Source organism: Polyodon spathula, chromosome 2, assembly GCF_017654505.1.
Source record: "Polyodon spathula isolate WHYD16114869_AA chromosome 2, ASM1765450v1, whole genome shotgun sequence".
NCBI classification, from domain to species: Eukaryota; Metazoa; Chordata; class Actinopteri; order Acipenseriformes; family Polyodontidae; genus Polyodon; species Polyodon spathula.
Window position 1 is genome coordinate 49,247,473 of NC_054535.1, and position 17,153 is coordinate 49,264,625.

General features: G+C 40.0%; 1 protein-coding gene across 1 annotated transcript; it reads left to right on the forward strand.

Annotated features, from left to right (window-relative positions):
* Positions 1-10,564: 10,564 nt before the first annotated feature.
* ing2 (inhibitor of growth family, member 2) lies at positions 10,565-15,483 on the forward strand. The gene is made up of 2 exons (XM_041223743.1): positions 10,565-11,054; positions 14,128-15,483. The coding sequence occupies exons 1-2, from the start codon at positions 10,916-10,918 to the stop codon at positions 14,811-14,813; spliced, it is 825 nt and encodes a 274-aa protein (XP_041079677.1). The 5' UTR covers positions 10,565-10,915; the 3' UTR covers positions 14,814-15,483.
* Positions 15,484-17,153: the final 1,670 nt, after the last annotated feature.

Here is a 17,153-nt window from a genome sequence, read left to right on the forward strand (position 1 = left end):
AGTCGCCTAGGCTCGCACCTCTACTGCCTGCTGCACCTGCCCCGTTGCTAACCTGCGCTCCCGACACAGGTGTATAAAAAAGGAATCACAGGTGTTAGTGGAAATTAATGGCGCCTTTGGTGAAGGTTAGTGTTTGTGTTGGTGATGTGTGCTGTGCTGTGCGTTAATGTATTGAATATATGTACAGTAGCTTTGTTCATGTGTTTTGTAAACCTTTTGTTTTGGCCACCGCGCCTTTTTGTTTGATAATGTGTTTTTGTCTAGTTGTTAATAAACGTGTGCAACAGCACTTCAAACCTGCAGCTTCTCCAGTCTGTCTCTCTCCCTGAAGGAAACAGCCTTGCCAGTGATGCTACCCTGTCACAGCTGAACATGTTTTCTGGCAGGGAGGAATTTAACCCCCTCTCCACCAACCCAATATCTCCCCCCCCCCCCCCCCACACACACACACACACACACACACACATGCCTTATACTGGCAAACACAAAAAGAATAATTACCAAAATGCTAATTAACATTTAATTAAAGAACACCTTTTAACAGTATTAATATAGATAGTTTTTTATGTAATTTTTTTAGCTTATTAAGATATAATTGCATTATATTAGATTTATCTTACTAAGATGCTCCTTTGTAGGGGCGGAATCATTTTCTAGGCTAGGGAAACTGAATAATTCATTTTATTACCAGCCGTGGGTAAGGGAAATTTAGTTGTTTACCGTTGATGGTAGGAGTGGGTTGTCTGAATAGCTTCAATAATTACTCAAATGTGGGTCCCTGTGTGACTCTGGTAGTCATGTGGGTTAGAGAAGGCAAAATTATCAGGGAGTGTTTCTCCTTAATATGCTACAGCAGACTCTGATGACCAGCCATCCGATGAGCTCAGACAGACTGGCCCTTATCCTGTCCAGCATCTGTACTCAAACTGGGGTGTAATTGACTTGGTCAGAGGATCGGTGGACACTCACTGACCATCGGTTCTCCTGAGCTGTTGTGGTGAATTGCTGCAGTGAGAGAATATAATTGGACAGTCTAAATTGGGGAGAAAAACAGGGGTACCACTCAAAATTATTAACGAAAAATTAAAATAATTACACACAATAGCAATGTCTAAGTGGCCACATCTGTCTAATTGTTTAGTATGTTTGATGCACTTTACATTTTCCTCACATCACTGTGCAAAGGTTTCTGAAGGTACAGAACATTATAGAGGAAATAAAATAAGGCATTATCCAAAAAAAACATTTGTCTATGTGATTGCAATTCTTACTAGTTTTACTGTTTCAAGTTGTACAACATTACAGAGAAATCTTTTCCTTCATGTTGGCTCAAACCTGGTAGTTTCCCATACTTTATTTAAAGAACAGAGAGTTGCAGTGAGAATGTCACTTAACATGATGTGCCGTCCTGCTTCACTGAAACTGTGGAGCAGGAAAATGAGAAATAGTTAAAGCATTTCCTATAATAGGAACTGTCCAGTATGGGGAGTTTTGGGAGCTAATACCTGGTGACAAGGACTGATCTTTAGCGATGTTTAACAGTTGACAGAGGGTTGGTAAAAATGGTAGAGAAAATAATAGGATGGACCATTAGAAACTGCACCAGTATCATTTCTCACATAGTTAAATAAATACATTAAAAATCATAAATTCTCCTGAAAGTAAAGCTCATGTCTTAATAAACTTTTTTTTTTTTCACTCAGATTACTGATTTCAATTAAAATGGAGGTTTTCTTCAAAGGAGTAAAAACTAGTAAACTGATGGGAAACTTCCCTGACTTAATCTTTTGCTTCTTTGAACTTTAGGTAGGGCCTACTTTCTGCAGATCATCAGTGACACTTCCCAAATGTCCAGAATTCAATATTAAGCCATATATACAACTTTTTTGAATGCCTATGGTTGAAGTCATGCCTTGGGTCTCTTCTTTTCACATTATATATATTGACAGAACTCAGATAAATAAGATTATCAAGAGAAATATATTCCATATACAATTCTTTGAAAAATCTTCTTACCTGCTGTGTTGAAATGAAAGCAGTACCATGAAGTAAACAAAAAATAATAATAATGTTACATAACTAGATTTGACAGCTTTCATAATCAGTGGCCTACATTTATATTAAATATATTATCTATATAGAGATGTGTATTCACTTCTATTACAGAGTAATTGAAGCACAATACTGTATATTATTTACACATCTTCAGTGTTAAAAAGCTTTTTAAAAAAAGACGATTACAGTGCATATATGAAGTATTCAACCCCCTTGGATGTTCTCACAGATTGTTGTGTTGAAATCTTGATGCATTTAAAGCGATTTTTTTTTCCTTTGATTTACACAACCTACTCAACACTTTCAGTGTGTGAAAAAATTGGGGGGGGGGGGGGGGGGGGGGAGTGAAAAAACAAATCAATTAAAAATTCATCCATTATCATTAACTACTTAATTCTTTATAAGGTTGTGTTGAGCCAGAGCCTAACCCAGCAAACACAGGACTCCACCCTGGAGGGACATGAGGAGTATATGCAATATCCAGACAGACAGTCTGACTGACCCCTATGCTGAAATTGAACCCAGGACCCTGGTGCTGCAAGATAGCTGTGCTAACTGCCACGCCACCATGCAACCCATCAATTAAAAATAAAAACCTGAAAAGTCTTCATTAGATAAGTATTCACCCCCTTGCTATGACTCCTAAATAAACTCAGGTGCAACCAATTGCCTTCAGAATTCACACATTAAGTTAAACGGAGTCCATCTGCGTGCAATAAAAGTGGTTTACATGATTTCAGATTAAATACACCTGTCTCTGTAAGGTCCCACAGTTGGGTAGTGCATTCAAAGCAAAGATACTACCATGAAGACCAAGGAGCTTTCAAAACAACTCTGGGATAAAGTTATGGAAAGGCACAGATCAGGGGAGGGGTATAAAAAGATTTCAAAGGCATTGCATATCCCTTGGAGCAAAGTCAAGTTGATCATTATACAGCACCACCCAGAATCTTCAGATGGGAGAAACTGTTCATGTGTCAACAATAGCTGAGGTACTCCACAAATCTGATCTGTATGGAAGAGTGGCAAGAAGGAAACCATTTCTGAAAAAGTACATGTAAAACCCCACTTGAAATTTGCAAAAAGTCATGTGGGAGACTCTGAAAAGATGGGGCAAAAGATTCTGTGCTCTGATGAAACAAAATTGAACTATTTGGCCTAAATGCAAAGTGTTATGTCTGGCGCAAACCCAACACAGCACATCACCCAGGTAACACCATCCCTACTGTGAAGCATGATGGTGGCAGCATCATGCTATGGGGATGCTTTTCATCAGCAGGAACTGGGAAAATGGAAGGAGCTAAATACAGGCAAATCCTTGAGGGGAAACCTGCTTCAGTCTGCAAAAGACCTAAGACTGGGATGGACATTCAACTTTCAGCAGGACAATGACCCCAAGCACACAGCCAAAACGACACTGGAGTGGCTTAAAAACAAGAAAGTGAATGTCCTAGAGTGGCTCAGTCAAAGCCCGGACTTGAATCCGATTGAGAATCTGTGGCAAGTCTTGAAGATTGCTGTCCACCAACGATCCCCGCCCAACTTGACAGAGCTTGAACAATTTTGCCAAGAAGAATGGGCAAATATTGCACGATCCAGTTGTGCAAAACTTGTAGAGACTTATCCCAAAAGACTCACAGCTGTAATTGCTGCCAAAGGTGGTTACAAAGTATTGACTTGGGGGGGGGGGGGAGATACTTATCTAACCAAGACATTTCAGGTTTTTTTTTTATTTTTCATTAATTGTTGTTTCACAATAAAACTTCTCTTGCCTCTTCAAAGTGTTGAGTAGGTTGTGTAAATCAAAGGGAAAGAAAATCCCATTTAAATGAAATCGGCGTATAGCCAATCAACAACGGAAAACAATAGAAAAAAAAACTACTACAAAAATATAACATAAACAACATCTTTCCCAGTGCAGATGGGCAATATCCCTAATTCCTAATTTCTATGTATCATTGATTCATTCTGAATACTTTAAACCCATCCCAACTACTGAGTGGCAGCACATTCCTACATTTCTATTGGAGACTCAGCTTGCGAGATTTAAAACAAGATTACAATTAGGAATGGAGGCTTGTTGGCGGGATTTAAAGTTGTGGCACACGCACACCTAAATTAAAATTTTGCACAATTTTTCGTCGCATATGCAACCAAATTAGTCGCACTGTAGAGCCCTGTTAGTATGTTGTTTTATTTCCGATTTAGTTCCTGAGAAGAATAGTCACTGCAGCAATTATTGATATTGAGGTGTACTTGCCACTCGCTGTGTTATTGTTTTCTCTAAAACATTGATATCCTGTCAGTTAAGAAAAGGCTTAATGCAAAAGCTTGTTTTAACATTGTCTTTATTATGCTGACCAGCGACCAGCGCTTACAATTGTATTGTCATACATTCTACATTTTCTTTAAATTCTTAAATTAATAAATCAAAACCTGAGTAGTAAAAAGCGGCTACGAAGGGGGCATGCACCGTCGCAGCCACTGCCACAGTGGCCAACACCTGGACACCAGCTTGTCCTGACTCCCTGTCTCGCTTTGCCCAAGGATGCCTGCCTCGCTTTGCCCAAGGATGCCTGCCACGCTTCGCCCAAGGATGCCTGCCTGGTATTGCCTGAGGTTGTGAGGTTCCTGGGGTTGCTGGCCGCTCCGCATCATCCGGGGATGCCTGTCGCTCTGCATCGCCTGGGGTTGCCTGTCACTCCGCAACGCCTGGAGTTGCCTGTTGCTCCGCATCGCCTGGGGTTGCCAGCCGCTCAGCGTTGTCTGGGATCACTGGAACTGCATCGCCTTGGGCTGCCTGTTGCTCCGCATCGCAGCAAGAACTACTGTGGCCAGAAACCCACCATGGGGAGCTGCCGGCCACGAAGAAGGTGGAGGAGGTCTGGAGACCACCTTTGTGTATGTGACAAAGTGTCCGCCCCTGTGTGTATTTTCTGTATATGTGGCGTGTGGTGTGTTAGATGTTGGTGTATAGGCATTGGTACACAGGATATAAACGGGTCTGTGTTTCACATTAAAAATGTATAATTGTATTTAGGCACGGGATTGTACATCACTTCACGTGCATTTAAAGTATTTAATATGTGAGCACAAGGTTGCACATAATTAATTCACGTGCTGGGATTCAAGTGAATAATTAATTGGTAATTGAATCCCAGCACAACAGTATATATAGATGCACGTTTTACTCACTCAGGGTTGTTGGGTGTTCGGTGAGTAGGGAACGGGAGAGAGAGGAGGAGAAATAAAGTTGGAGTTTGAAATCAATTGCTATTGCGTGCTGGTGGGACCAGCACGATACTTGTTTATTTAAAACTCACCGTGTTTGTTAGTGTGTCTATCTGCTCACCATTTGTTAAGGGTTAGTCCATTTTTGTTTGTATATTTGTTTTGGTGTAAAGTGCTGTGTCCTGTCTTCTGTTTGTTTAAACCTTTTATTTACAATAAACCAGTGCAAGCAAGCGTCCTCATCATTTCACCTCATCTGTCCTGTCTCTGTGTATTCATTTCCTTGTTCTGACGTCACCACTCGGCCGTCTTTGTGACAGGGTGTCACAAAGACGGCCGGAGTGGGGGACATCAGACCAGAAACAGGAAAATAAACAAAGAGAGAGGTGGAGTTTGGTGGAGCTGAGCGAATGGCTTTGCTTAGCATTTAAAGAGTGAACAGAAAGACAGAAAATAAACGGTTGTATTAAACAAAAAACACAGGACACGGCACTGGTATCCAAAATAAACAGACAAACAAAACGGACTATACAGACAAAACACGGTGAGCTTCTTTTTAATGATTATTACTATTATTCTCTTTACCTCCGTCTCCAATCCCGTTCTCCACTCACCGAACACACAACCCTGAGTGGGTGAAAACATGCTGCTTTTAGGCAGCTGTACCGAGACTTGACTGCTAATCAATCATTCAGTTGGAGTCTCGGTACAACTGCACGTGAATTAATAAAGTGCAATTCCCCGTGCTCACATACTACATTTTACTTGCACGTGATGTGCTGTGCAATCCTCGTGCCTAAATACAAATATACATTTTAAACACTCGTGTTACACAGACCTGTTTATATCCTGTGTACCGATGACTATACACCAACATTAAAACACAACACATAACACAAAATATACACAGGGGCGGGCACTTTGCCACACAGGGTTATAATGGTCTGTCAGTCTTCCTTTATTGATTGCTTTTTTCTCGCCATTATGTGAGCAATATACTACTTCCTGCAGTACAATACTGTCCAAATAATGCTTAAGAGCGTGTAGTAACACAGTCTGTTCCAACACTGCTTTTATACAGACAGAGGGTTTGTAAGTAATCAACAAAAGTTGGGACACCTGTAGGAATTGTTAGCATCAACTTTCAAGGCCTAATTTACTTCCATTGCTGCAGAAAAGCTGTAAGTTGTTACTTGTTCCCTGAAAAGGGCCTTTTTTTATAACTCTGAAATGTACATTATTTTTCAGTTTTTGGTAACCTGAACTTTTTTTTTAACCTCTGGCAGTTTACCGCTTACCTTTGTACCATTTCAGGTTATTCAGTGGGCTTAAACTGCTTAAATTTAAATAAAAACTGGAAAAATGGGGGTGTTCTAAAACTTTTGACCGGTAGTGTATATATATGTTGTGCTGCGGGGTTGGAGAGAGCTGGAGTAAGCCAGGGAGTAAGACTACCGAGATGGACAGAAAATTGGTGTCAGGACTGGAGGTCGTACAGAGAGGGGAAATACAGACGAAATAAAGGCAATGCTGGTGCAGTTGCTACACAGTCAAAATGACTTAAAATCCGACATACAGAACAGCACTAAGGAGGTCCAGCAGATTTGCCGAAAAAGTCGAAATTGCAAAAACTGCAAGCCAGCTCCGCAACGAAATGGAAGAGGGTCACAGAAAAATCGGGGAGAAATTGGAAGGCTTCGAGTACAAATTACAAGTGGATCGTAATGCCGCCGTTGGTGAACAGAACCTGCTGAAGGAGAGGAAAGAGCAAATAGAAAGACTGCCGACTACAGCGCGCTCCAACCCCGCTGCACAACAGAGTCCGCGGACCTCGCTTCCTGCTGGTGCTTCAGGATCTGCACAACAGAAAGTTAAACCAAGCAAGTTTAACGGGAAAATGGACTGTGCAGCATACTCGGGACCCTGACTCACAGCACCTGAGCCGGTAGCCACTTTGGGGTAGAAAAAATCCATGGGGAAGGTAAGGGAATGCTTCTATTGGGTAAAGTGTTGGCAGGACTGTGAGAGGTGGTGTAGGAAATGTACAGACTGCGCAGCGAGGAAGGGTCCACGGATGTGGGGCCATGCTCCAATGCAGCAGTATGTAGTGGGGGACCGGCTCCAGCGTGTGGCGGTTGACATCGCTGGCCCATTTCCAAGGTCTGAGTCTGGCAATCAGTATCTGCTGGTTGCTATGGACTACCCAACTAAATGGCTGGAAGCCTTCTCCATTCCTACCCAGGATGCCAACACAGTGGCCCAGACACTGGTCTCTCAGATGTTTACTCGATTTGGCATGCCCGGTGAACTGCATTCAGACCTGGGTTGCAATTTTGAATCAGAGATTTTGTCCAAGGTGTGTCAGCTGATGGGTGTGCGGAAGACAAGCACCATGCCACTGAGGCCTCAGTCTGATGGCATGGTGGAGAGGTATATAAGTACTCTGAAAAACCAGTTAGTCCTTTTTGTAGAGCAGAACCAGCGGGATTAGGATACTCACATCCCCTTACTGTTGTTCGCATATAGAACGGCTAAATATGAAATGTACACCTGCACTACTGATGTTTGGAGAGGAGCTCTGTTCACTTGTGAGGCTGGTTTATGGAACCCCTGACACCTCTCTTAGCTTTGAGGATCCCTTGGACTATGCTGATTGTCTGCAGCAGTCTCTTGAGCGGGTTCACCGGTTTGTAAGGGAAAACTTAAAATCAGCTGCTGACCAGGTAAAGCGGCGTTATGATGTAAGATGATATGAGCTGTGGATGATACTTATGAAGTGGGAGACAAAGTGTGGTTTTATAACCCGGCAGGTACAAGGGTAGGTCACCTAAATTGCAAAAAGATTGGGAAGGGCCATATACAGTGTGTAAGAAAGTAAATGAGGTGGTGTATGGCATTAGGAAAGATAACAGGTCCAAGCCTAAAATTTTTCATCAGGACCGCCTCTGGAGGTACAATGGGGAGTGGCCCTGTAGGTTAAAATAAACAAATAAATCCATACAAAGGGTAGCAATGTGGTGTGAATGCAATTGGTGTCATCGGGATGATTGACCCTTAAGGAGGGGGTATTGTTATACTAGTGGGGTCTAGTGTATGTGACTATCCCAATCCCGTTGGTTCTGCTCTACAAACAGGGCTAACTGGTTTTTCAGAGTGCGTATATACCTCTCCACCATACTGTCAGGCAGGATCCGATATGAAGACTGCAGAATCTGTAAAGCGTCAAAAGGAGATGACAGTAGAAGCATGACAGAGACTGCGATGGTTCACTCTTTAGAGGGGGCAGTGTAACGACCTTGGGATCTCCGTGACTGACAGGTGGCGGAAGTGCTGACTGGAAGGGACGCGAGCACTATGAGGAGGTATCTACTAAACGAATTCTCGGAAGCAAGAGGGGGCGGGATCCTATATAAAGTCTGCAGGCTCTGTAAAGTGTAAAAGGAGACAACAGGTGAACTTACCAGTAAAGAGAGGCCAATAATAAGAGAAAGAACCAAATAACAACATTAGCTGCTGCACAGTCCCCTTATTCACGGCTGCATGACCCCACTGGAGCCTCCACTGAGGGAAGCGAGAGAGAGAGGGGGAGAAGACGGACAGTCAGACAAGGATAAGGGTGACTGAGAGAGAGAAGGTAGACCGGACTGCTTTCTGAGAGAAGGACTGACTGTCTGTCTGTCTGTCTGTCTGTCTGTCTGTGTGTGTGTGTGTGTGTTGTGATCCTTCCCCCATCCTTCTGTTTACTCTGTGCTCTTCCCAACTCTATTTATTCACAATTAATTAGGGCTGTTATTCCCTTTTCCCCAGTGATTAATAATAATTATATAATATAAAAATCACCTGTGGAAAAATAATTGTACATTCATTTTTTTTTTTTTAAATCTACCAGCTTTGGTTCCACTGACATGCATGCAAACTGTGTAACCGAAGGAAAAAATAAATAAAAAATGCTACAAATCAAAAGAGGAAAATGTGCTATTTGCACTCACACAAAAGTTTATTATAACTGACAGTATACACCTTTTAGCCAGAAGAATCAGTCCATAAAAAAAAAGATTTAAAAAAATTTGCACTTCAGAGGGACCGCTTCAAACTTACCCATGATCCTCCAGCTTTCATAATCTTAACCGTTTATGATAGAAATGTAATAATATATTTTTTTTTCAAACGATAATACTATAATAACCTAACGTTACGATGAATAATCTAATATCCAGCTTGACACTTTAACAGTTTCCTTCTGCATAAACGGACATACATAATTGTGTGGTATTTGTATAATATATTCCTAAACATGCTCTATTGCATTTTGTCGAACTAATTCTTAAGAAAATAAGCCAAATTGCATTATGTACATTGTATTTCAAAGATTACAAACTACACCAATGTCTATCATTCAAACGGAAGGAAAATATATGACTTACTTTTACAGTATCTCTCACCACGGCTGCAATATTTGCACTATTGTTGGGGGTATTTAAAAAGACAGAAGGTTTGTGTTTTATTTTTTTACAGGCATTCTCACGTCCTGTTAACTGGGCTACTAACTGAGAACGTTTATCTCAGTAACTCTGCCTTAGGGGGAAAGTCCGCGGACCCGTGGCGTGGCAGTGTGTGCCATGTTTAGTTGCATTTGATCCTATTTTCGTGCTTGCATCAACAGCTAAGAAGTCCTTGGGACTGAGCAGGTGAGAGCAAATAGGATCCTGTCAATGTAACGCAGTAACACAGGTGATGTATAGTTATACCAAATAAATGCATCAACAGAACGGGGCTCACTCCCAGAATGTTGCTTTTGAGAAAATGCTACTAACATGCTTAGTTGTGTGGTGATGCATTTAGGGTATGTTGAGTTCCTTTTCAGAACTGAAATGTGTTTACAGTATGAAGTATTTTGACACTGCTATCTTATGGAAGTAATTTGCAGACAACTCCTGTATTATTTGAATCAAAAGTATTACAGCGCTATATTGCAGTACTTTTCTAAGGGTTAATATTTACAAACAAACATCTGGTATTCAGACTTTAAATGTCGGTATTTCACTTGCACGGTGAAATATGTGATTTTTTTGTTAAAATATAGAGGTTTGTTTACAGAGTTCTAGCAATGTGCAGTAGTGGATGAATTTCCCATTTATGACTAAGAACATTAATTTTGCTTGCGCGGTGCTTCCAACTTTTGTGTCAGCTTCTCCTTTCTATTATATTACTTGTCTGTAGTCATACTTGTGGACGATTTAATTCATAGAACGTCTAAATTTATAAATTGCATTACCTATTCGATAGTTGTTAAAGTACGCCACTGCTCCTAATATATTTTACGAACACAAGTAGGCGTTTACTTTCCCTTTAAGAGAGTGGCATCTGTGAACTTTAACCCGAAAGAGTACAGCCCAACCCCCTGTCGGAGAAGCTGCGGGAAAATGCAAAAACGCGGTGCATTGCCTTATAAGGCATTTCCCAGAGCATGCGTAGAAAAGAGAGTGTTGTTTGAAGTGAATTGCAGTTAGTCAAGCAGATTGGGCTGCATAGAAGCAATAGTACAGTATCCTTTTTAGATGCGTTTTTGTGAAGTTATTTGCTCCTTATTTTCTATATTTGTTTTTTTGTTTGATGCATAACTATAAACATGTTAGGGCATTATCCAAACGTAGAAAAGAGCCAGCTGGTCAGTTATGTGGAAGATTATCTCGAATGTGTGGAGTCTCTCCCTTTGGACATACAGAGGAATGTGTCTTTGCTACGAGAGATCGATACAAAGTATCAAGGTAAGTGCCAGTTTTAATAAATAGATGATGTTTGCATCGACTGGTTTGCTTTATTTAAATTTTTAGTATTCTGTGCTTTGTTTTCTTTTTGTAATGCGGTGCAGACTACACTAGTACCGATCTGTAGTCTGGATACTTAGAAAGGGACATTGTGTTTTTTTTTGGTTTTGTTTTTTTTTCTTCTGTGACGAATTGCAATGTAAACCCTTGTGTAAACTCCTTTGAGAAGCAATAGTGTAGCTTTTGAAAACGCGACTCTTCTGCGATTTGAAAAGGAGGTGTTTTCCAAAGTGGAAGAGCGATCAGCCATTTTGGCAAGTGGGGGGAAAATAAAACAATACAGAATAATACAAACTACAGCGTTGAAATACTTATAAATTGGCTCGATTGACGTGTTTGTTTAAATCGAAACGTTATACGCGTAAATGAGTAATTTATGTATTCTTTGTTTTGATTACTACTAGATGTGTGTGGGAATGCGGTGTGCTTGAAGTATATATTACTAGGATCCTGGGGAGACTGCTGAGTCTGCTTCAGGAATCCAGCCTTAGGAAGCAAAACGTAGCCTACCCGTTAGCAATTCAGTCGTTAAACAAAACAATCCTGGAGAAATTAAGTGAACCGGACAGCAGTAAAGATATTTACTGTTACTGTTTGGCTGCTTGTCTCGGGGTCATTCTGGTTTTTAAGTGCTACGAGAAAGTTGTTGTTTTTTTTGGTCCTTGGATTTAACGATCTCGTTAGGTTTCGAATTTAATTTCATAAGACACAAGGACAGCCTGTTTTTTTACAATCTTTTTTTTGTGTGCTTTTAAACATATTTGAATTAATTTGCTTACAAAGCAAAAGAAAATCTGTCGTCACTTCCTGGATGTTAACAAAACCTGAATCAAGGATAATAAAGTATCTGACAAAGTGGGCGGGGCTTAGATTGGAGCCCACCGTGCTCAATGTAAGTCTGTTGCGGACAGAAACACGTTGAATGGGCGTTTCGTGTTTGATTTATATTATTAAACCAGATTTAAGTTTCGCATCTGCTTTTACAACGCAGGCTTTGCATACGTGTAAGAAAGTTGAGGGTTTCATAAACTCTGTTACTGTTTGAAGTGGTTGGATGCTGAAACATTGTGGTCATTACTTTTACAATAACATGGCTGCCCCTAACATTTATTTAGTTGAATGTGTTGCATCCGACCTGGCACTTAAGCTTGAAACAAAAATGAAGGCACACCTTGCATTACGAACACGAGTATGTTTATTTTCTACTGGGCGAAACAATCAACAGAACGCTTCCCTTAACGCAGCACATTTACAAATGTGGTAGGCAGCAGTACAAACACAACTAAAGCAAGGCATAAACCACACAGTTTTACACTGGTAAGTTAGTTGTGTCAAGCCCTAGAAATAATCATACATTTAAAAATATTTAGGAGTAAAAAAATATAAATGAAACGGACATGTTTTGTGGTTTAGTTGTTGTAGATTAATATTGAGTTTGAAAAGAGATTGTCCGTATAGCGAATATGGTCAAGTGTAATAATTGGCGCGTAAATCGTTATTACTGCCCTCGCGAAAATAAATACTCATATCAATTTATAGTAGCCCATGGTTGAAAATCATTGGTTACATTTTGTGCATTTCTTAAGATCGTTATTATATACACGCACAGCGTACACATTCAGCATTGCTCGGCAGGATAGTCTGAATGCTTTGGATTGTGAAATATTTATTATTGTTGTTATTGGAGGCGCTGTACTCCAGACACTTGTACAAATTGATCACTACAAGTAACACCATGCACAAAGTTAACGTTGAAGTTCGGACTTTTAAATGTTTGATCTGTTACTTCATTTGAGGAATTTGTGTGGATTCAGTGGATACGTTTTCATGGATTTTTATTATTATTCGCAAACTGTGGATACCCAAAGGTAAGTGCCACTTTACCTTTCTGCTGTGCATTACTTTAGTATTATATATTAATAATGTTGTGTTATGTTTTACAAAGCCTGTACTAATTATTCGATTTTGTGTTATACTGCAGTTAGTATTTTTTAAATAAGTTCTTTTTTTCTTCAATTGCTGTGCAGCTTTTAATCTTAATATTTATGACATTTTTTGTTACAACATAATTTTAGTGTCTTTTCTGGATGAATAGTGTGTAAGTTAAGTTTGTTAATAGCGAAGTAAGTTGATAAAAAAAACCAAACAAACAAACACGTTAAAAGCAAGTCCAATTAGTATTTTCTTGTTTATTCCCATAGACATTATTTATCAAACAGATGCAAATTAAAATTATCGCCTCACACATAAAAATCAGATAAACATAAAACTTGAACATAAAAAATTGCATAATACATAACGTTGAATGTTTTATTTATTTTATTTTATTATATATTTCCGTGTGCTCCCATTGACTTCTACACACAAATGGGCTCCAGTAATGGCGCATGTGATTTTAAACGCATAGAATTATGGTTAAACTTGCTCGGAATTATGGGAGTCTGTCTGATCCTTTTTATTATCTTTGCCTTGAATACGGAAGTGGATGTGAGCGGAGCACACTGGTGTCTGTAGAAATCGCACATTCTGTTCATTGACTAACTACAATAACAATGCATATAAAACAGTTTGCTTTTCTGTTGTATGTTTAGAAAAAAAATATTGATCACATTGAAACGACACGTTTTGTTACAAGCCACTATTTTTATTTCTGTTCTCAATTTACAGTAAGAGGCAATTAAGTGCGTATTTTAAATACAAACTCCAGAACATCTCTCTGTAATCCGTTCATGACACTAACCCTATCTCTAGTCTGACGTTAATGCCATTTACACCAGTGTTTTTTTTTTTTTTAACTGATGCGAACTATAATTTAACCAGTTGCTTCCCCTGCTCTTACTGTTTCTATAAGACATTTATAGCAAGAGAATGCGTGAATTTCTTGGAGTAATAGTAAAGTACCAGGTAAGGTGTTGGGACCTTAATAGTCTTACAAAATTACAGTGCAGGTAATAAGCTGTAAAATTGTACATCACTTTGAAACTATGTTGTACTTTTTTTTTTTTTTTGGCAGAAGTTTTGAAAGAAGTTGATGATGTCTACGAGAAGTATAAAAAAGAGACTGACCTGAGTCAGAGGAAGAGGCTGCAGAATCATCTCCAGCGAGCACTGATCAGCAGCCAGGAGCTGGGAGATGAGAAGCTCCATGTGGTTACTCAGGTGATGGAACTGGTGGAGAACCGGGCTAGGCAGATGGAGGCCCATTCGCAGTGTTTCCAGGAGCCACAAGAGGTCGAAAAGCCTGTGGAGAAAGTGAAACCAGAGGCTGTCCTGCCAGAGAGGCCTTCAACCAGACGTATCCGCCGGCAACGCAACAGTGAAAGCCGCGAATCGTGCCACATCGCCAACGGGGTGGCAGTGCAGGAGGAGGCCAGTGAGGAGCAGACTCCCAAGGAGAAGAGATCAAAATCGGCCAAGAAGAAAAAACGGTCTAAAGCCAAGCAAGAGCGAGAGGTCTCTCCGGTCGAGTTTGCCATCGACCCCAACGAGCCCACTTACTGCCTGTGCAACCAAGTGTCTTATGGTGAAATGATAGGGTGTGACAATGAACAGTGCCCCATCGAGTGGTTTCATTTCTCATGTGTTGGACTCACCTATAAGCCAAAGGGAAAGTGGTACTGTCCCAAATGCAGAGGGGATAGTGAAAAGACAATGGACAAAAGCATTGAGAAAACTAAAAAAGACAGAAGATCGAGGTAGTGACGTCCATCAGCACTTTTTTTTTTTTTTGTATTGTTGCATTTTCTTTGCAGGTAAAACATTCTTTTAGAACAGGTGCATATGACTATGCAATACTTTTTAATCTATAGTATTAATGAAATATTAAAGTTGTTGTACTTTAAGTCTTGTGGTTTGTGTGTTGCTGCACTTGTCCAAAATAATGCAAGTTGTAACGGGGTGCTGTTGCGACAAAATAGAACAATGCATCATAGCACAGACCAGAAAGAAAACATCTCCATTTAACCTTAAGATTACAGAAGGAGATGTTTTTAAAAATAAAGAAGTGCTGCCATTACTTTCTGTACAGTAGGAACTATTTGTTTGGTCAGATTCACTTTTTGTTTAAAACTTTATGAAGAGGCAGTAGATGAACACAACTGTATGGGCAGAACAGAAGTAACTCTACACAGTGTACATTTGTTTGTGTACTTCATTATTGGTGGAAAGCACAAGGTTACCAACTAACTTGCATTCACAGTATTTATAGATCATGATCAAAAGACAATACTCCACTTTTTTTTTTGTAACGTTGTAAAACAAATCATTGGCAATTTTTAATGTCTTCTGGCAAACGTCACTGTTTTAGTGTATTGTTTGGTATTCACTAATTTAATTTTGTAATTTTTTGCAGTATTTAAATAAAACTGTGCCAGTGATACATTTTTCTTAAAATTATATATATATATAACACAGAGGTGGGTTTTGTTTTTCAGAAGCCATATTTCCATTAACTAACCTTGCTTGGCTTTACCCAGATTCATATAGGACTTCTATTGGTGAATTCTAGGTTTTCCTCTCCTGTCACTTTATCCAGTCTCATTTATTTTACTTCAAGCGGTCACTAGAAGGAATGCAAAAGACACTGAAAACACAAGAATTGCTACTCCATGAAAGTAATTTGTAGGCAACTCCAGTGTTATTTTTTGTGTCCTAGTAGGCATAGGGCAAAGCAGTGATTCCGTACTCTAAGGGAGAGCTAAATTGTGGGAATTCAAGGAGTTGAAGATCCTACAGATTGCAGTAACCAATTGCATTTCTGCAAATTGCATTTGTTTCAATTGTGTGCTCCTTTGTATTACTTTTATTTGAACTGCAGGACTGGAATATGTACAAAGATGCTGGCTAATTGTATGTTCATCAATTGCCATTTAAAAAATGCTAATGTACAGTGTTTCACATAACTTATCATTAGGTTCTCACATGAATAACAGCAGAAATGGTTTTGTACTCACCAAAATGAAGGGTCATTGTCCAAGCTGTCTCGCTCCATCACCACTTTCTCCAACATTTCAAACAATTGTGATGTCAAGGATCAGGGGTGTAAGTGTGGATCTAGATTCTAGTGTCGGGGTACCTCCAGTAGCGCGAGTGACAATTCCAGACAGTTCTGGTGCCATTTTTAATTTATTGTTATCGTTATTTTTGTATTTGTTAGCAACAAACAAGTGATAGTTTCTCATTGGGTCTGGACTACTCAAATGACTCGCCGACACTCCTCCACAAACACAGGAGAGAAGGTGTAAGGGAGGCTTGATTAGGGTGTTATCTGGTTCTAAACTTTCAAAATGATTGCACCTGTCACAGAGGCTGGATTCAGGATCAAAGGTTTCAGTGGTCATCTTGCACATGTTCATATCTATCAGAGCAGAAAGGCATGAGGCCGATACGTGAGACTGAGTTACAGTACCAGTCAAAAGTTTGAGTACACTTGCTGGAAACTTGTTTTTTTTCATATTTGACAGAGTTTTACGTTGTATACGTTTCTGTAAAAACTTGAAAATGAAAACACGTTACAATATACAAAACATAAGGAGTATCAAAGCAATGTTCAAGAAAATAGAAAATTGTCTCTAAATCTTGGATTCCTCAAAATAGCCACCCTTTGCCTTAATAACAGCCTCACAAACATGAGGCATTCGGTTAACAAGTTTCAGCAGGAAATCACCCGACATGTCTTCCCAGCTCTTCTGCAGCAATTCCCAGAGATGTAGGGCACTTGTGGGTAGCTTTGCTTTGACTCTTCTGTCCAGTTCATCCCATACAAGTTCTATGGGATTGAGGTCTGGAAACGGCAGGCCAGGTCATTAGATTGAGTTGCCCTTCACTTTCCTTCACCAGGTCTTGCACAACTTTGAGATGTGTTTCGGGTCATTATCTTTTGCTGAAGAATGAAGGACTGCCCAACTAGCCATAATCTTTATGGAATGACATGCCTCTGAAGTATGCTATGATAGCCATGCTGGTTGAGCTTGCCATGTTAACGATCACCAACTGTCACCAGCAAAGCAACCCCAGACCTTGACACTGCCTCCTCCATGC